This window comes from Oncorhynchus tshawytscha, linkage group LG08 (assembly GCF_018296145.1).
Source record: "Oncorhynchus tshawytscha isolate Ot180627B linkage group LG08, Otsh_v2.0, whole genome shotgun sequence".
Taxonomy (NCBI): domain Eukaryota; kingdom Metazoa; phylum Chordata; class Actinopteri; order Salmoniformes; family Salmonidae; genus Oncorhynchus; species Oncorhynchus tshawytscha.
This window is the reverse complement of record NC_056436.1, coordinates 5,857,243-5,878,280: the sequence shown is the minus strand read 5'-3', so window position 1 is coordinate 5,878,280 and position 21,038 is coordinate 5,857,243. Positions and strand designations below refer to the sequence as shown.

The 21,038-nt window shown below is 43.7% G+C and overlaps 1 protein-coding gene across 1 annotated transcript in view; it reads left to right on the top strand.

The window, feature by feature from the left end:
* LOC112232955 (thyroid receptor-interacting protein 11-like) overlaps positions 1-21,038 on the top strand; it is a 60,726-nt gene that overhangs the window by 9,078 nt on the left and 30,610 nt on the right. Inside the window, exons 6-19 of the mRNA XM_042325117.1 lie at positions 1,104-1,296; positions 2,915-3,262; positions 3,532-3,569; positions 3,667-3,744; positions 5,134-5,349; positions 5,605-6,330; positions 10,387-10,545; positions 11,077-11,244; positions 12,181-12,265; positions 14,469-14,854; positions 15,025-15,153; positions 15,364-15,471; positions 18,581-18,783; positions 19,876-20,014. Coding sequence (XP_042181051.1) covers positions 1,104-1,296; positions 2,915-3,262; positions 3,532-3,569; positions 3,667-3,744; positions 5,134-5,349; positions 5,605-6,330; positions 10,387-10,545; positions 11,077-11,244; positions 12,181-12,265; positions 14,469-14,854; positions 15,025-15,153; positions 15,364-15,471; positions 18,581-18,783; positions 19,876-20,014 — 2,976 coding nt within the window. The remainder of the gene's footprint in view (positions 1-1,103; positions 1,297-2,914; positions 3,263-3,531; positions 3,570-3,666; positions 3,745-5,133; positions 5,350-5,604; positions 6,331-10,386; positions 10,546-11,076; positions 11,245-12,180; positions 12,266-14,468; positions 14,855-15,024; positions 15,154-15,363; positions 15,472-18,580; positions 18,784-19,875; positions 20,015-21,038) is intronic.

Sequence of the window (21,038 nt, the reverse complement as noted above, 5' to 3'; positions counted from 1 at the left end):
CACCCTCCTGTAGGTTTTCACTCCAACCCTGTTCCTGAAGAGACACCCTCGGATCAGGTACCGCTAGATTAGGGTTTGAGTGAAACGAACAAGATGGGTTTCTCTCCAGGAACAGGGTTGGAATTAAAACCTACAGGAGGGTGTCTCTCCAGGAACAGGGTTGGAGTTAAAACCTACTGGAGGGCTTCTCTCCAGGAACAGGGTTGGAGTTGAAACCTACAGAAGGGTATTTCTCCAGGAACAGGGCTGGAGTTGAAACCTACAGAAGGGTATCTCTCCAGGAACAGGGTTGGAGTTGAAACCTACAGAAGGGTATCTCTCCAGGAACAGGGTTGGAGTTAAAACCTACTGGATGGTATTTCTCCAGGAACAGGGTTGGAGTTAAAACCTACTGGATGGTATTTCTCCAGGAACAGGGTTGGAGTTAAAACCTACTGGATGGCATTTCTCCAGGAACAGGGTTGGAGTTAAAACCTACAGGAGGGTGTCTCTCCAGGAACAGGGTTGGAGTTAAAACCTACTGGAGGGCTTCTCTCCAGGAACAGGGTTGGAGTTAAAACCTACAGGAGGGTGTCTCTCCAGGAACAGGGTTGGAGTTAAAACCTACTGGAGGGTTTCTCTCCAGGAACAGGGTTGGAGTTAAAACCTACAGGAGGGTTTCTCTCCAGGAACAGGGTTGGAGTTAAAACCTACAGGAGGGTTTCTCTTCAGGAACAGGGTTGGAGTTAAAACCTACAGGAGGGTTTCTCTCCAGGAACAGGGTTGTAGTTAAAACCTACAGGAGGGTGTCTCTCCAGGAACAGGGTTGGAGTTAAAACCTACAGGAGGGTTTCTCTCCAGGAACAGGGTTGGAGTTAAAACCTACAGGAGGGTGTCTCTTCAGGAACAGGGTTGGAGTGTAAACCTACAGGAGGGTATCTCTCCAGGAACAGGGTTGGAGAGCCTTGCTGTAGACCTATTTTGCCAACTGTTTATCTAAAAAGGGCTTTATGAATCAAATGTCAAAAAATATTGTTTTAAATCCTGCTTGGACTAAGAGAGACTGACCATCTCTATTCCTCTTTCTGTGGAACATTCTATATGATTCTATTCTACTGGAACAGGAGCTGCGTGAGGAGATGGGTCGTGAGGTAGATGAGCACCAGCATGAGTTAGCAGCGCTGCAGGACGCTCAGAGACAGAAGATGGCCGACGTCATCCGGCGCCACCGGGACGAGCTGGCAGAGTACGAGGAGAGGATAGAGGAGCTGGAGGAACAGAAACAGACTGGAGGAGAGGAGGAGGAACAGACTGGAGGTGAGGAGGAGGAACAGACTGGGAGGAGGAACAGACTGGGAGGGAGGAACAGGGACAGACTGGGAGGGAGGAACAGGGACAGACTGGGAGGGAGGAACAGACTGAAATATCACATTTTACAAGTATTCAGACCCTTTACTCAGTACTTTGTTGAAGCACCTTTGGCAGCGATTACAGCCTCAAGTCTTCTTGGGTATGACGCTACAAGCTTGGCACACCTGTATTTGGGGAGTTTCTCCCATTTTTCTCTGCAGATCCTCTCAAGCGCTGTCAGGTTGGATGGGGCTCGTTGCTGCACAGATATTTTCAGGTCTTCAGAGATGTTCGATCTGGCTGGGCCACTCAAGGACATTTAGAAACTTGTCCCAAAGCAACTGCGTTATCTTGGCTGTGTGCTTAGGGTCATTGTCCTATTTGAAGTTGAACCTTCACCCCAGTCTGAGGTTCTGAGTGCTCTGGAGCAGGTTTTCTTTAAGGATATCGCTGTACTTTGCACTGTTAATCTTTCCCTTGATACTGTCTCCCAGTCCCTGCCTCTGAAAAACATCCCCACAGCATGATGCTGCCACCACCATGCTTCACCGTAGGGATGGTGCCACGTTTCCTCCAGACGTGATGCTTGGCATTCCGGCCAAAGAGTTCAATCTTGGTTTCATCAGGCCAGAGAATCTTGTTTCTCATGGTCTGAGAGTCCTTTAGGTGCCTTTTGACAAACTCCAAGTAGACTGTCATGTGCCTTTTTACTGAGAAGTGGCTTCCATCTGGCCACTCTACCATAAATACCTGATTGGTGGAGTGCTGCGGAGATGGTTGTCCTTCTGGACGATTCTCCCATCTCCACAGAGGAACTCTGGAGCTCTGTCAGAGTGACCACCGGGTTCTTGGTCACCTCCCTGACCAAGGCCCTTCTCCTCAGATTGTTCAGTTTTGCCGGGCAGCCAGCTCTAGGAAGAATCAGTGGTTCCAAACTTCTTACATTTAAGAATGATGGAGGCCACTGTGTTCTTGGGGACCTTCTATGCTGCCGAAATGTTTTGGTACCTTTCCCCAGATCTGTGACTCGACACCACCCTGTCTCTGAGCTCTACGGACAATTACTTTTACAATTACAATTAAACCTCAAGGCTTCATTTTTGCTTTGACATGTACTGTCAATTGTGGGACCTTATATAGACAGGTGTGTGCCTTTCTAAATCATGTCCAATCAATTGAATTTACCACAGCTGGACTCAAATCAAGTTGTAGAAACATCTCAAGGATGATCAATGGAAGCAGGATGGACCTTTGCTATGCTTTCATAGCAAAGGATCTGAATACATTTATGTAAATAATATTTCTAAAAACCTGTTTTTACTTTGTCACTATGGGGTATTGTGATGTCACTATGGGGTATTGTGATGTCACTATGTGATGTCACTATGGGGTATTGTGTGTAGATTGATTAAATTTTTTTATTTAATCCATTTTAGAATAAGGCTGTAACGTAACAAAATGTCGACAAAGGGAAATGTCTCAACACTCTCCCAATGCACTGTACCTGTGACTGATTTCTCCACCCTGACCTAAGACTCTCACACATTTCCCTTTCGTGTTACCCTCTGTATCCAAACCCTTCCAGCTTCTAGTTCAGCCACAGCCAACGCTCTTCAGGAGTCCTCCATGCTCTCAGACCTCCAGAACACTATCCAGTCCCTACAGGAGGCAGCGGAGGAGCGGCTGAAGGAGGAGCAGGATAAGCAGCTGAAGGAGCTGACAGCTAATCTGGAGGAGGCAGGGAAGAGACAGGCCACGCTGCAGCAGGAGAAAGAGGAGGCGCAGGCAGAGAACGCTGAGCTGCTGCAGAACTACACTCGGCTGCAAACGTCTGTCACAGAGCTCCAGTCACGTGTCCAGGAACAGGAGGGGAAAGCCCGGAACAAGGCTCAGCTAGACCAGGAGATACAGGGGCTGAGGAATGCTCTCGCAGGTATAGTCTCAGTATTTATTCCCCCCAAAAATGATTGAACATTTATTTATAACAGGTAAGATATATTGTGAGACTTAGGTCTCATTTACAAATGTATAATACAATATAAATATACACAAAGTATAGTGAGGGTAAACTGAAATTCAGATTTTCCGTTCAGGTTACCGATTGAAAGGAAAGGGAATTGATTCTAACCCTTGAGTGGGTTTTAGTTATTTGTCAAAAGCTCAAGTTAACTCCAACTTCTTTTTTTGGTCATCTTTTTCAAGGTGCAGAGAAGGAGATCTCTAGGCTGAAGAGTCTTCAGGTATCTATCACGTAATGTATTTACAATGTGGTTGAAATCTGTAGTTTATTCTGTGCTCGTTCCTGCTTTAAATGATTGTGTTGATTGTTTGGAACAGAGTGAAACAAAGATGGAGGCGGAACACGCTGACATTCTAGAACTCAACACTGTCATCGGGACGTTGAGGAAGGAGATGGTGGGTGTTTACTCTCAAATGGAAACTTCACTTGGGAAATTACTTTCTTTTTTTTAATACAAGTTAACACAACTTAAAGATCTATATGACTTGATTTCTGTTTGCTAATGGTCATCATTGTAAAAGAAGAATTTGTTCTTAACTGACTTGCCTAGTTACATAAAGGTTAAATAAAATAAAAAATATAAATATGGATGTATGTATGGATGTATATATATTTGTGTGTGTATGTGTGTATATATATGTGGATATACACAAGGTACCAGTACTGAGTAATGATAACTAGGCTATATACACAGGGTACCAGTACTGAGTAATGATAACTAAGCTATATACACAGGGTACCAGTACTGAGTAATGATAACTAGGCTATATACACAGGGTACCAGTACTGAGTAATAATAACTAGGCTCTATACACAGGGTACCAGTACTGAGTCAATGAGTATTGATAACTAGGCTATATACACAGGGTACCAGTACTGAGTCAATGAGTATTGATAACTAGGCTATATACACAGGGTACCAGTACTGAGTAATGATAACTAGGCTCTATACACAGGGCACCAGTACTGAGTAATAATAACTAGGCTCTATACACAGGGTACCAGTACTGAGTCAATGAGTATTGATAACTAGGCTATATACACAGGGTACCAGTACTGAGTAATGATAACTAGGCTATATACACAGGGTACCAGTACTGAGTAATGATAAGTAGGCTATATACACAGGGTACCAGTACTGAGTAATGATAACTAGGCTATATACACAGGGTACCAGTACTGAGTAATGATAACTAGGTTATATACACAGGGTACCAGTACTGAGTAATGATAACTAGGCTCTATACACAGGGCACCAGTACTGAGTAATAATAACTAGGCTCTATACACAGGGTACCAGTACTGAGTCAATGATAATTGATAACTAGGCTATATACAAGGATAACCAGTACTGAGTCAATGAGTAATGATAACTAGGCTATATACACAGGGTACCAGTACTGAGTAATGATAACTAGGCTATATACACAGGGTACCAGTACTGAGTAATGATAACTAGGCTCTATACACAGACCAGTACTGAGTAATGATAACTAGGCTATATACACAGGGTACCAGTACTGAGTAATGATAACTAGGCTCTATACACAGGGCACCAGTACTGAGTCAATGTACAGGAGTATGCAATAATTGAGGTAGATAGGTACATATAACTAGGAATAAAGTGTTAGATTGTAATGAGTTGCCTCAGAGAGGGTGAGGGCCCTGAGAAGGGTTTTCTACATTGCCGTTTGCTGTTCGATGAGAGCTATTTTCAGTTGAATTATTTCATTAATGTTGACCATTTTTATTATATTTTTATATATTTATTTTTTCTTCCTCAGCGGAGTCTACAGGAGAGGCTTGCCAGGGCCGAGGAGAGAGTGGAGTCAGACAGCCTTGATGGAGGGGAGTCCTCCCCATCCGCCACAGAGCAGCTATCAGGGCTGAGGGCAGAGCTAGAGAAGAGCGAGCAGTCGTTGAGCGAGATCCAGGAGGAACGAGATACCCTCCTCAACGAGCTGGAAGAACTGGACCGACAGAACCAGCAGGCTACACAGGTCTGGTTTGCATTTGTGCAGACTACACTGTGGGGTTTGCTTGTTTGTTTTTTTAACAGGGAAATGGGTAATTTCATTGTGAATTTATTTAAAGACGAGGTTTACGTGATCAGATTATGGTTTGTCACTCACATTTGTGTTATGCCGTACAAACAAGTCACCAAAGTTTATATTAGTCAGACGTGCAGCAAAGTAACACGACTGAGACAAGGTTATGGACATGCTGTTTCATTGTGTTGCGTCTCCACGTTACAGCATGTCATCTCGGTGAAGGAGCAGCTCTCTGTTCAGCTGAAGGAATCTGAAGCCGTTGTGGCTCGGCTCCAATCAGACCTCAGTACCACCGCCGACCAGAAGGTGGCGCTGCAGCAAGAGCTAAAGGCCCAGCAGGAGAAACTGAGCCACAGTGCCTTCACTCTCAACGATCTACACATGGGCAAGCAGCAGCTGGAGGACACCGTTAAGGAGCTGAGAGACAAACTTGGACGGGCAACAGAGATGGGCAAAGAGGCACGCAGGGAGACCCAGGAGTTCCAGAGAACCATACAGGAGAGGGAGGAGGAGCTGTCGGCTGCCCGGGCAGAGCTGTGTGAGGCTGGGGAGAGAGGGAGAGAATCCGGGGGGTCCATAGAGCAGCTGGAAGTGCTCAGGAGAGAACTGGCAGAGATGAGGAGCTCCCAGGAGAAGATGATGTCAGAAGACTACGAGATGAAGATGGAGAAGCAGAGGCTGAAGACGGAGGCTGAGCAGGCCCAGGGGAGGATAGAGGAGCTGGCCAGACAGGTCAGGGAGGTTCAGGCTGCTCTCACCAGGACCGTCCTGGAGAAGGACACTCGTATCAAGGCTCTGAAGCTGGAGAAGAGCCAGCTGGAAGGGGAACTGGGCCAGGCAGAGAAGGGCCTACAGGAGCAGACCAGGCAGTACCAGCAGACCATCGAGGAGCTGACCGCTGCCCGCTCCATGGACGCCTCGGCACTACAGGTCCACTGTTGTTTTAATCAATTTATCTATCTACATTACATTTTTCTCTATATATTCTAGATATTTTCAAGCTATTTTCTGATGTTATTGAACAGAGAGAGATGGATGTCAGTGGGCAGGTACAGAGAGAGGTCATGTCAAAGTCCCGTAGGCTGGATTTCAACATATACAAACATTCTATCCCAGGGGTGTCGAACTCATTTCGTAGAGGGACTAGTGTCTGCAGTTTTTTTTGTTGGGGGGTTCCTTTCAATTAGGACCTAGACAACCAAGTGAGTGGAGTTCCTAACTAATTTGTGACCTTATTTCATCAATCAAGAACAAAGGAGGGGCAATAATCCGCTGACGCTCGGCCGTCCGTGGAAGGAGTTTGACCTATGTGTGCCGGAGGCTGCTGCATTAGGATGCTGTTAGACCAGCCAGGACACTTAGTATCTTCATTTATCATTAGACCAGCCAGGACACTTAGTATCTTCATTTATCATTAGACCAGCCAGGACACTTAGTATCTTCATTTATCATTAGGATGCTGTTAGACCAGCCAGGACACTTAGTATCTTCATTTATCATTAGACCAGCCAGGACACTTAGTATCTTCATTTATCATTGGGATGCTGTTAGACCAGCCAGGACACTTAGTATCTTCATTTATCATTAGGATGCTGTTAGACCAGCCAGGACACTTAGTATCTTCATTTATCATTAGACCAGCCAGGACACTTAGTATCTTCATTTATCATTAGACCAGCCAGGACACTTAGTATCTTCATTTATCATTAGACCAGCCAGGACACTTAGTATCTTCATTTATCATTAGACCAGCCAGGACACTTAGTATCTTCATTTATCATTAGACCAGCCAGGACACTTAGTATCTTCATTTATCATTAGACCAGCCAGGACACTTAGTATCTTCATTTATCATTAGGATGCTGTTAGACCAGCCAGGACACTTAGTATCTTCATTTATCATTAGGATGCTGTTAGACCAGCCAGGACACTTAGTATCTTCATTTATCATTAGACCAGCCAGGACACTTAGTATCTTCATTTATCATTAGGATGCTATTAGACCAGCCAGGACACTTAGTATCTTCATTTATCATTAGACCAGCCAGGACACTTAGTATCTTCATTTATCATTAGGATGCTATTAGACCAGCCAGGACACTTAGTATCTTCATTTATCATTAGGACTGTTAGACCAGCCAGGACACTTAGTATCTTCATTTATCATTAGGATACTGTTAGACCAGCCAGGACACTTAGTATCTTCATTTATCATTAGACCAGCCAGGACACTTAGTATCTTCATTTATCATTTAGACCAGCCAGGACACTTAGTATCTTCATTTATCATTGGGACAGTAACCAGCCAGGACACTTAGTATCTTCATTTATCATTAGGAATGTTAGACCCAGGACACTTAGACAGCCAACCCTCTGTTCTTCATTTATCATTAGGCAGTTAGACCAGCCAGGACACTTAGTATCTTCATTTACATTAGACCCCTGTTCCCGCTGTTAGACCAGCCAGGACACAGTTAGTATCCCTCTGTTTCATTTATCGGTTAGACCAGCCAGGACCCCTAGTTCATTTATCACTGTTAGGCAGTTAACCCTCTGGACCCCGGTAGACAGTTAATCTTCCTGTATCCCGGTAGGCAGTTAACCCTCTGGTCCCCGGTAGTATCTTCATTTATCAGGTTAACCATTGTTAGACCAGCCAGGACCCCGGTAGGCAGTTAATCCTCTGTTTAGACCCCGGTAGACAGTTACCCCTAGGTCCACTTAGTATCTTCATTAATCATCTGGTCCCCGGTAGACAGTTAACCCTCTGGTAGACCCCAGGTAGACAGTTAACCCTCTGGTCCCCGGTAGACAGTTAACCCTCTGTATCTTCCCATTAGACCAGTTAACCCTTCTTTTCCCCGGTAGGCAGTTAACCCTCTGTTTCCCGGTAGACAGTTAACCCACTGTATCTTCATTTATCATTAGGTAGACCAGTTAACCCTCTGTTTCCCGGTAGACAGTTAACCCTCTGGTAGACCCCGGTAGACAGTTAACCCTCTGGTCCCCGGTAGACAGTTAACCCTCTGGTGCTGTTAGACCCCAGGTAGACAGTTAACCCTCTGTTTCCGGTAGACAGTTAACCCTCTGTTTCCCAGTAGACAGTTAACCCACTGTTCCCGGTAGACAGTTAACCCACTGTTTCCCAGTAGACAGTTAACCCTCTGTTTAGACCCCGGTAGACAGTTAACCCTCTGGCCAGGACCCCGGTAGACAGTTACTTAGTATCTTCATTTATCATTAGGATACTGTTAGACCAGCCAGGACACTTAGTATCTTCATTATCATTAGACCCTCTGGTCCCCGGTAGACAGTTAACCCTCTGGTCCCCGGTAGACAGTTAACCCTCTGGTCCCCGGTAGACAGTTAACCCTCTGTTTCCCGGTAGACAGTTAACCCTCTGTTTCCCGGTAGACAGTTTAACCCTCTGGTCCCCGGTAGACAGTTAACCCTCTGGTCCCCGGTAGACAGTTAACCCTCTGTTTCCCGGTAGACAGTTAACCCTCTGTTTCCCAGTAGACAGTTAACCCCTGTTCCCCGGTAGGCAGTTAACCCTCTGGTCCCCGGTAGACAGTTAACCCCCTGTTCCCGGTAGGCAGTTAACCCTCTGTTTCCCGGTAGACAGTTAACCCACTGTTTCCCAGTAGACAGTTAACCCTCTGTTTCCCGGTAGACAGTTAACCCTCTGGTCCCCGGTAGACAGTTAACCCTCTGGTCCCCGGTAGACAGTTAACCCTCTCTTCCCGGTAGACAGTTAACCCTCTGTTTCCCGGTAGACAGTTAACCCTTAACCGTAGACAGGTCCCCGGTAGACAGTTAACCCTCTGTTCCCAGAGACAGTTAACCCACTGTTCCCCGGTAGACAGTTAACCCACTGTTTCCCAGTAGACAGTTAACCCTCTGTTTCCCGGTAGACAGTTAACCCTCTGGTCCCCGGTAGACAGTTAACCCCCTGTTCCCCGGTAGGCAGTTAACCCTCTGTTTCCCGGTAGACAGTTAACCCTATGGTCCCCGGTAGACAGTTAACCCTCTGGTCCCCGGTAGACAGTTAACCCTCTGGTCCCCGGTAGACAGTTAACCCTCTGTTTCCCGGTAGACAGTTAACCCTCTGTTCCCGGTAGGCAGTTAACCCTCTGGTCCCGGTAGACAGTTAACCCCTGTTTCCGGTAGACAGTTAACCCCGGTAGGACAGTTAACCCTCTGTTTCAGTTAACCGGTAGACAGTTAACCCTCTGTTTCCCGGTAGACAGTTAACCCCTGTTAGGCAGTTAACCCTCTGTTTCCCGGTAGACAGTTACCCCTATGGTCCCCGGTAGACAGTTAACCCTCTGGTCCCCGGTAGACAGTTAACCCTCTGGTCAGTTAACCGGTAGACAGTTAACCCTCTGGTCCCCGGTAGACAGTTAACCCTCTGTTTCCCGGTAGACAGTTAACCCCTGTTCCCCGGTAGGCAGTTAACCCCTGTTCCCCGGTAGACAGTTAACCCCTGTTCCCGGTAGACAGTTAACCCTCTGTTCCCGGTAGGCAGTTAACCCTCTGTTTCCCAGTAGACAGTTAACCCTCTGGTCCCCGGTAGACAGTTAACCCTCTGGTCACCGGTAGACAGTTAACCCTCTGTTCCCCGGTAGGCCGTCATTGTAAATAAGAATTTGTTCTTAACTGACTTGCGATGTTAAATAACTTTTTTTTAAATTATTATAATTTTTAAAAATCATTAGGATACTGTTAGACCAGCCAGGACACTTAATATCTTAATGTATCTATCTTCATAATCATATTTATGTCTTCATGATCATATTTATGTCTTCATGATCATATTTATGTCTTCATGATCATATTTATGTCTTCATGATCATATTTTTCTAGAAAGTTGTTTTTATCTTTCTCACTTTGTTTATTTTCATTTCATTTGTTAAGCGTTGACTTTGAACCAAATGTTTTGTTTTAAAGTGCTATATAAATAAAGTTTGATTTGATTGCTTGCAGACGGAGCATGAGCGGACAGTGAGGCTGAACCAGGAGAAGGATCTGGAGATATCCCAGCTTAAAAGAGACGTGGAGCAGATGTCCTCCGACCACAGAGACACCAACGAGATGCTGTCCATCACCGTGGCCGGACAGAAACAGCTGACCGACCTCCTCCAGGTCAGCTGAAATACCATAGAGTTAGATAGAGGACTCATCTTTTGTCTTATAACGGATATATATATATCCATGAGTCCTTTTATCTAACTCTGTGACTGACCTTTCTGACATTTTAAAGGGTCAATCTGCAGTTAAAACAACTACAAAGTGGTCACGCCCGCCACCTTTCGGGGGTATTAAGGATAGATATGGCTGCAGAAATGTAATGACTCTCATAATTCATAGACCAAGCTATGGATACAAGGACTGACTACAAGATCAACATGATAAATGTAACCATGTGTTGGAGCTATACAGCGTTTGTTTACAATTACATTGTTTACAAACAATGGAGTGAAACGTTTGCGTTCCGATGGGGTTAGACAGTTGAACGAAGCTCATGAGACATTTATAAGTTATATATATATAGTTCTTTATAATCAATGCCTATGTATTATTAATTTATAAGTCCAAAAAATGCATGTAGGAATTGCAGATTGCACCTTTTTAATTTTTTTTTTTTTTTTAATGATTCTAAATGTGAATCTCCAGGAGAAGGACTCCTTCACGGAGAGCCTGAGAGCCAACATGGCCGCCACCCAGAGGGAGCTGGAGGCCGGGGTCCAGGCAGCCACCCAGGACGCTGAGACCCTGAGAGGAGCTCTGGAGGAGAAGGACAAGCAGCTGGGAGGCATGAAGGAAGACAACAGCCACCTGAAGGTACGTCTACAATATGTATGACATGGGTAACGTGCAATATATCTGTTATGCTATTCATTATGGCTTATTTGGATAGTGACAAGTACACCTTGAGACAGTACTATGTGCCTAAGTTAATTAAAGTTCATCCTCAACTCCGCTCTTACCCTTCTCACTGAACTACCCGGCCTGACATGACTGATCTACCCGGCCTGCCGTGACTGATCTACCCGGCCTGTCGTGACTGATCTACCCGGCCTGTCGTGACTGAACTACCCGGCCTGTCGTGACTGATCTACCCGGCCTGTCGTGACTGATCTACCCGGCCTGTCGTGACTGATCTACCCGGCCTGTCGTGACTGATCTACCCGGCCTGTCGTGACTGATCTACCCGGCCTGTCGTGACTGATCTACCCGGCCTGTCGACTGACTGATCTACCCGGCCTGTCGTGACTGAACTACCTACCCGGCCTGTCGTGACTGAATCTACCCGGCCTGTCGTGATCTACCCGGCCTGTCGTGACTGAACCACCTACCCGGCCTGCCGTGACTGAACCACCTACCTACCCGGCCTGTCTGATCTACCCGGCCTGTCGTGACTGATCTACCCGGCCTGCCGTGACTGAACTACCCGGCCTGCCGTGACTGAACTACCCGGCCTGCCGTGACTGAACTACCCGGCCTGCCGTGACTGAACTACCCGGCCTGCCGTGACTGAACTACCCGGCCTGCCGTGACTGAACTACCCGGCCTGCCGTGACTGAACTACCCGGCCTGCCATGACTGATCTACCCGGCCTGCCATGATTGTCCATCTAATCATTAGTTTTGTTTTTGTTTTTTAAATTGCATTGTCCCCCCCCCCCACCACCACACCACTTTAAAAGCACTTTTAGATGATTCATTAATGTAATGAAAAATGCAATAAAAGTGTAATAACTGATGATCACCCTATCAGGAGGAGATCGATCGCCTCAGGGACCAGCAGAACAGACCCCAGCCCTCCGGCCTGTCCGAGCCACGCACCCTGGACATCATCACAGGTAAATAGAATTAGCTGTTCTGCTGTTGTTTAGAATATGATGTGATTTCGTCTGTGTGCATTTTTATGGCTCCAGGCTTTCCCTTGGTGGCACCAGCCCATGATTTGGGGTCACCCCACAAAATGTTTTGTAGCTGTCACATAATAAATACATTTCAAATCAAACTTTATTTGTCATGTGCGCCGAATAAAACAGGTGAAATGCAGTGAAATGCTTACAGGCCCTAACCAACAGTGCAATTTTTAAGTAAAAAATTGATATTAGGTGAAAAATTGATAAGTAAAGAAATAAAAAACTACAATAAATGACGGTGAAAAATAACAGTAGCGAGGCTATACACGGTAGAGGGCCTATATACACGGTAGAGGGCCTATATACACGGTAGAGGGCCTATATACACGGTAGAGGGCCTATATACACGGTAGAGGGCCTATATACACGGTAGAGGGCCTATATACACGGTAGAGGGCCTATATACACGGTAGAGGGCCTATATACACGGTAGAGGGCCTATATACGCGGTAGAGGGGCCTATATACGCGGTAGAGGGCCTATATACGCGGTAGAGGGCCTATATACGCGGTAGAGGGCCTATATACGCGGTAGAGGGCCTATATACGCGGTAGAGGGCCTATATACGCGGTAGAGGGCCTATATACGCGGTAGAGGGCCTATATACGCGGTAGAGGGCCTATATACGCGGTAGAGGGCCTATATACGCGGTAGAGGGCCTATATACGCGGTAGAGGGCCTATATACGCGGTAGAGGGCCTATATACGCGGTAGAGGGCCTATATACGCGGTAGAGGGCCTATATACGCGGTAGAGGGCCTATATACGCGGTAGAGGGCCTATATACGCGTAGAGGGCCTATATACGCGGTAGAGGGCCTATATACGCGGTAGAGGGCCTATATACGCGGTAGAGGGCCTATATACGCGGTAGAGGGCCTATATACGCGGTAGAGGGCCTATATACGCGGTAGAGGGCCTATATACGCGGTAGAGGGCCTATATACGCGGTAGAGGGCCTATATACACAGGAACCGGTTAGTCAGGCTGATTGAGGTAGTATGTACATGAATGTATAGTTAAAGTGACTATGCATATATGATAAACAGAGTGTCAGCAGTGTGAAAGAGGGGTTGGTTGGGGGGGGGTCTGGGTAGCCATTTTGATTACCTGTTCAGGAAACTTATGGCTTGGGGGTAAAAACTCTTGAGAAGCCTTTTGGCCCTAGACTTGGCGCTGACTTTATATGAGTCACCTTATAAAATAATTCTGAAGTCGTTCACAATACTATATTAAGAAGGGTAATAGACTAGTGAAATCGTATTCAAAAAATACGTTGTTACATCGAACAGTCCAAACAGGAATGCACGATAAAAAATATATATAATCCAATGATTGTTATGAGTTTTGGGTTGAACATTTATGCAAATGTTTTGTTATATATTACTGTCAAAATAGAGCTCCAGAATTTAGATTTTTCTTTTTGGGGGGGGGGTTCGATTGAGATTAATTTTCCTTCATCTTTTATGTACGATGCACTAACAGTTTATATATAGGCCTAATTCGATTGGTTCTAATTTACCACCTGTGGAAGTAGAAAGTCAAAACACATTAGCTATGTCGCTAACTTTTAAATTAAATATAACACCATGTATTAATCTAACGGTAAATGTAAATCCCAATAAAAAAATACGTTGCAATGTGGCCGAGTTCACTTGTGATGGCCGTCGTGCTGCGTATTTCAAAGCCCTATCAGATCAGATGTCTTGATTTGTTAAATAGGTGTGCTTTGCGCTCGGTAAAGAGCGTTAAGAAATAAACATTACACCTACAAGAAAGCTCTCTTTTTAATTTGGACAACTTATTGTTTCCAAAGTAGTAGTTTTCACGCAATTCTGAGAGGTGTGAGAGACTCACTCATTACAGCAGCCGGTCCCAGCGCACCAGGCACAGCAGTAGGGCAGACACTTTCATTACAGCAATCATGAGAATAATGCCTTTTTACTGTTTTATCAAATTCATGGTTTTATCCGCCCCAGAACGAACAATTAAAAATGTAACTCGCGCAAAAGGGTCGCAGAAATACCCTTTTTTTTTTTTTTTTTTTTTTTAAGTCGCCGTCTCATAGTCCTGCAGAAAGGAATCGCCTTGACGACAGTCACATTCAGATTTACAAAAAATGTTAACCACAGAACTGGAGAATGAGATCAGCCAGCTGAAGAGCACCAGAGACGGACTGGAGGAGGAGGGCCACTCCCTGAAGAGGAGAGTGGAGGAGCAGCGGGGGCACCTCCTCTCCTCCCAGCAGTCTCTCCTGGCGCAGCAGAATGAGTTGGAGCAGGCCCACCAACGCCACGAGCAGAGCAGAGAGAACTACGATAGGCTGATCCACGCCAAGGATGAGGAGATTGGGCGCCTGCAGCAGGAAGTAGATCACCTCGGCCACACCCACTCCTCCCAGGAACAGGAAGTGGTCATCCTCCAACAGGAAGACAAGACCCAGTCGTCCCTGAATAACGGAGAGAACGACAATGAGAAACATGACCTGTCAAAGGTGGAGATAAACCGTCTGGTGAAGGTATTTCCTGCATTTTATTATTTAATATTATAATAATAATCGAATAAATAACCTGATTTCTGTTAAATGACAACAACAAAAAAATGAAAATAAATGTAATGACATCATCCATCTCACTTGACTTGAGCAACTGTGGCCTTCTTGCTAATACATCTGATCTAAACCTGAAGGGCATCAAGGAGAAGGAGACTGAAATCAGCCAGCTGAATGAGAAGAACCTCAACCTGACCAGACAGCTGGCCCAACTGGTGGTCTCCAGAGAGGAGATTGGGAAACTCTCCCAGATGCTCTTGCAGAAGGTATGTCGTTTTTAAAAGGGCAAAATGCAGTTCAAACAACTGTTTTAGTAAAAAAGCTGAGGGATGGGGCTGGAGAAATGTAACGTCTGGACCCTACTATGGATACAAGGACTTGGCCATCCATGATATCAAATGTATAGTTTAACCATGTTTTGAGGTCGATGTAACAGTTTGTCTTATTGAAGGATACCAATTTGTATTTCTCTCAAGGACCTGGAGATCCAGGCACTGCATGCTAGAGTCTCCCTGGGGGGCCACAGCCAGGACGTGATGTTCCTCCAGCAGCAACTGCAGGCTTACGCCGTGGAGAGAGAGCAGGTCAGAATCACAATCAGAGTAAACTTTATTTGCCAAGTAGACTGTATGTACACTACCGTTCAAAAGTTTGGGGTCGTTTAGAAATGTCCTTTTTTTGAGCCGTTTCCAGCTACAATAGTCATTTACAACATTAACAATGTCTACACTGTATTTCTGATCAATTTGATGTTATTTTAAAAATGGACAAAAAATTTGCTTTTCTTTCAAAAACAAGGACATTTCTAAACGACCCCAAACCTTTAAACGGTAGTGTATATCTGTAGTAGTAGTATTTGTCTACATATAGTATATAGATGTAGTAGTAGTAGTATATATGTAGTATTAGTCTACATATAGTATATAGATGTAGTATTAGTCTACACATAATATATATATGTAGTAGTAGTATTTGTCTACATATAGTATATAGATGTAGTAGTAGTAGTAGTAGTATATATGTAGTATTAGTCTACATATAGTATATAGATGTAGTAGTAGTAGTAGTATATATGTAGTATTAGTCTACATATAGTATATAGATGTAGTAGTAGTAGTATATATGTAGTATTAGTCTACATATAGTATATAGATGTAGTAGTAGTATTAGTCTACACATAATATATAGATGTAGTAGTAGTATTAGTCTACATATAGTGTATATCTGTAGTAGTAGTATTTGTCTACATATAGTATATAGATGTAGTAGTAGTATATATGTAGTATTATTCTACATCTAGTATACATGTAGTAGTAGTTGTATTCATCTACATATAGTATATAGATGTAGTAGTAGTATTAGTCTACATATAGTGTAGATGTAGTAGTAGTATACATGTAGTATTAGTCTACATATAGTATATAGATGTAGTAGTAGTATTAGTCTACATATAGTGTAGATGTAGTAGTAGTATACATGTAGTATTAGTCTACATATAGTATATAGATGTAGTAGTAGTATTAGTCTACATATAGTGTAGATGTAGTAGTAGTAGTATACATGTAGTATTAGTCTACATATAGTATATAGATGTAGTAGTAATCTACATATAGTATATAGAGGTAGTAGTAGTCTGTATATAGAGATAGTAGTAATCTACATCTAGTATATAGATGTAGTAGTAATCTGTATATAGAGGTAGTAGTAGTCTACATATAGTATATAGATATAGTAGTAGTCTGTATATAGAGGTAGTAGTAATCTACATATAGTATATAGATGTAGTAGTAATCTACATATAGTATATAGATGTAGTAGTAGTCTGTATATAGAGGTAGTAGTAGTCTACATATAGTATATAGAGGTAGTAGTAGTCTGTATATAGCGGTAGTAGTAGTCTACATATAGTATATACAGTGCCTTGCGAAAGTATTCGGCCCCCTTGAACTTTGCGACCTTTTGCCACATTTCAGGCTTCAAACATAAAGATATAAAACTGTATTTTTTTGTGAAGAATGAACAACAAGTGGGACACAATCATGAAGTGGAACGACATTTATTGGATATTTCAAACTTTTTTAACAAATCAAAAACTGAAAAATTGGGCGTGCAAAATTATTCAGCCCCCTTAAGTTAATACTTTGTAGCGCCACCTTTTGCTGCGATTACAGCTGTAAGTCGCTTGGGGTATGTCTCTATCAGTTTTGCACATCGAGAGACTGAAATATTTTCCCATTCCTCCTTGCAAAACAGCTCGAGCTCAGTGAGGTTGGATGGAGAGCATTTGTGAACAGCAGTTTTCAGTTCTTTCCACAGATTCTCGATTGGATTCAGGTCTGGACTTTGACTTGGCCATTCTAACACCTGGATATGTTTATTTTTGAACCATTCCATTGTAGATTTTGCTTTATGCTTTGGATCATTGTCTTGTTGGAAGACAAATCTCCGTCCCAGTCTCAGGTCTTTTGCAGACTCCATCAGGTTTTCTTCCAGAATGGTCCTGTATTTGACTCAATCCATCTTCCCATCAATTTGAACCATCTTCCCTGTCCCTGCTGAAGAAAAGCAGGCCCAAACCATGATGCTGCCACCACCATGTTTGACAGTGGGGATGGTGTGTTCAGGGTGATGAGCTGTGTTGCTTTTACGCCAAACATAACATTTTGCATTGTTGCCAAAAAGTTAAATTTTGGTTTCATCTGACCAGAGCACCTTCTTCCACATGTTTGGTGTCTCCCAGGTGGCTTGTGGCAAACTTTAAACAACACTTTTTATGGATATCTTTAAGAAATGGCTTTCTTCTTGCCACTCTTCCATAAAGGCCAGATTTGTGCAATATACGACTGATTGTTGTCCTATGGACAGAGTCTCCCACCTCAGCTGTAGATCTCTGCAGTTCATCCAGAGTGATCATGGGCCTCTTGGCTGCATCTCTGATCAGTCTTCTCCTTGTAAGAGCTGAAAGTTTAGAGGGACGGCCAGGTCTTGGTAGATTTGCAGTGGTCTGATACTCCTTCCATTTCAATATTATCGCTTGCACAGTGCTCCTTGGGATGTTTAAAGCTTGGGAAATCTTTTTGTATCCAAATCCGGCTTTAAACTTCTTCACAACAGTATCTCGGACCTGCCTGGTGTGTTCCTTGTTCTTCATGATGCTCTCTGCGCTTTTAACGGACCTCTGAGACTATCACAGTGCAGGTGCATTTATACGGAGACTTGATTACACACAGGTGGATTATTTATCATCATTAGTCATTTAGGTCAACATTGGATCATTCAGAGATCCTCACTGAACTTCTGGAGAGAGTTTGCTGCACTGAAAGTAAAGGGGCTGAATAATTTTGCACGCCCAATTTTTCAGTTTTTGATTTGTTAAAAAAGTTTGAAATATCCAATAAATGTCGTTCCACTTCATGATTGTGTCCCACTTGTTGTTGATTCTTCACCAAAAAATACAGTTTTATATCTTTATGTTTGAAGCCTGAAATGTGGCAAAAGGTCGCAAAGTTCAAGGGGGCCGAATACTTTCGCAAGGCACTGTAGATGCAGTAAAAACAGAACAATAAGAGGATATAATAAACAAATTGACACATTTTTTAAAATTGTGTAAAGTGTGTAAAGTGACTGTGTAAAATTGGTGAATGTGTGTAGAATTTGGGATTGTTAAAGTAAAATGTGTTTTTGTTCATTTAGGTGCTGGCAGTGCTGAATGAGAAGACGAGGGAGAACAGTCAGCTGAGGGGGGACTACCAGCGCATCATGGACATTGTAGCAGGGAAGGAAGCTGTGCTCCTCAAGGTCCAGCAGGAGAACCAGAGGCTGTCCACCATGTCTGACCCCTCAGGCAGCCAGGAGATGTTCAGAGAGACCATCCAGAACCTGTCCCGGATCATCAGGTGTAGTTGTGTTGTACATTCGGTGCAGAAATACAGTAACTCAGTTGGTAGAACAAGGTCCTTGCAACTCCAGGATTGTGGATTCCTTTCCCGGGAATGCAAGTCCATTTGAATAAAAGTATCTGCTAAATGATATACTCTACCGTTCAAAAGTTTGGGGTCCATAAAAAAGAAGAAGCCGTATCTGAGAATGGCCAATAAAAAGAAAAGATTAAGATGGGCAAAAGAACACAGACACTGGACAGAGGAACTCTGCCTAGAAGGCCAGCATCCCGGAGTCGCCTCTTCGCTGTTGATGTTGAGACTGGTGTTTTTTCGGGGTACTATTTAATGAAGCTGCCAGTTGAGGACTTGTGAGGCGTCTGTTTCTCAAACTAGACACTCAAATGTACTTGTCCACTTGGGCTTCCCACTCCTCTTTGTATTCTGGTTAGAGCCGGTTTGCGTTGTTCTGTAAAGGGAGTAGTACACAGCGTTGTGGGAGATCTTCAGTTTCCTGGCAATTTCTCACGTGAAATTAGCCTTCATTTCTCAGAACAAGAATAGACTGACGAGTGTCAGAAGAAAGTTCTTGAAAGTTCTTTGTTTCTGGCCATTTTGAGCCTGTAATCGAACCCACAAATGCTGATGCTCCAGATACTCAACTAGTCTAAAGAAGGCCAGTTTTATTCCTTCTTTAAGCAGTTTTCAGCTGTGCTAACATAATTGCAAAAGGGTTTTCTAATGATCAATTAGCCTTTTGATTGTTGCTGATAATGGGCCTCTGTACGCCTATGTACATATTCCATAAAAAATCAGCCGTTTCCAGCTACAATAGTCATTTACAACATTAACAATGTCTACACAGTATTTCTGATCAATTTGATGTTATTTTAATCGACAAAAAATGTGCTTTTCTTTCAAAAACAAGGACATTTCTAAGTGACCCCAAACTTTTGAACGGTAGTGTATATATATGTATGTGTAATAAATTTGTATTATATATATATATATATATTTGAGTATGCAAATACAATTTCATTTTCTTATTATTATTGTCATCATCGTCGTCGTTGTTGTCGTTGTTGTTGTTGTTGTTGTTGTTATTATCAGAGAGAAGGACATTGAGATCGACGCGCTGACCCAGAAGTGCCAGACCCTGGTGTCGGTGCTGCAGGCAGGAGACTCTGGAGGCGTCAGCTCCAACCAGTTTGAAGAGCTGCTGCAGGACAGGGACACATTGAAACAACAGGCAAGACAAGATATTTAGCATTTGGTCTGGTTTTACAGAACTGTGCCTGCCTTGTGTCATAAAACCTTCTCATGGGACATAAAAGCATTATTCACATCACAGATGAGAAATCGCTGTTTTTAAAGTGTGCAATTCCATGTATAAAGGTTTCTCTAATGTATATATTGGAAGATGCATAATGTAGCTGAGGCTAATGTAGCTGAGGCTAATGTAGCTGAGGCTAATGTAGCTGAGGCTAATGTAGCTGAGGCTAATGTAGCTGTGGCTAATGTAGCTGAGGCTAATGTATATATTGGAAGGTGCCTAATGTAGCTGTGGCTAATGTAGCGGTGGCTAATGTAGCTGAGGCTAATGTAGCTGTGTCTAATGTATATATTGAAAGGTGCCTAATGTAGCTGTGTCTAATGTAGCTGTGTCTAATGTAGCTGTGTCTAATGTAGCTGTGTCTAATGTAGCTGTGTCTAATGTAGCTGTGGCTAATGTAGCTGTGGCTAATGTAGCTGTGTTTAATGTAGCTGTGTCTAATGTAGCTGTGGCTAATGTAGCTGTGGCTAATGTAGCTGAGGCTAATGTAGCTGTGGCTAATGCATATATTGGAAGGTGCCTAATGTAGCTGTGTCTAATGTAGCTGTGTCTAATGTAGCTGAGGCTAATGTAGCTGTGTCTAATGTAGCTGTGTCTTATATATATATATATTGAAAGGTGCCTAATGTAGCTGTGGCTAATGTAGCTGTGGCTAATGTAGCTGTGTCTAATGTATATATTGGATAATGTAGCTGTGTCTAATGTAGCTGAGGCTAATGTATGTATTGGAAGGTGCCTAATGTAGCTGAGGCTAATGTAGCTGCGTCTAATGTAGCTGCGTCTAATGTAGCTGCGTCTAATGTAGCTGCGTCTAATGTAGCTGCGTCTAATGTAGCTGCGTCTAATGTAGCTGAGGCTAATGTAGCTGTGTCTAATGTAGCTGTGTCTTATATATATATTGAAAGGTGCCTAATGTAGCTGTGGCTAATGTAGCTGAGGC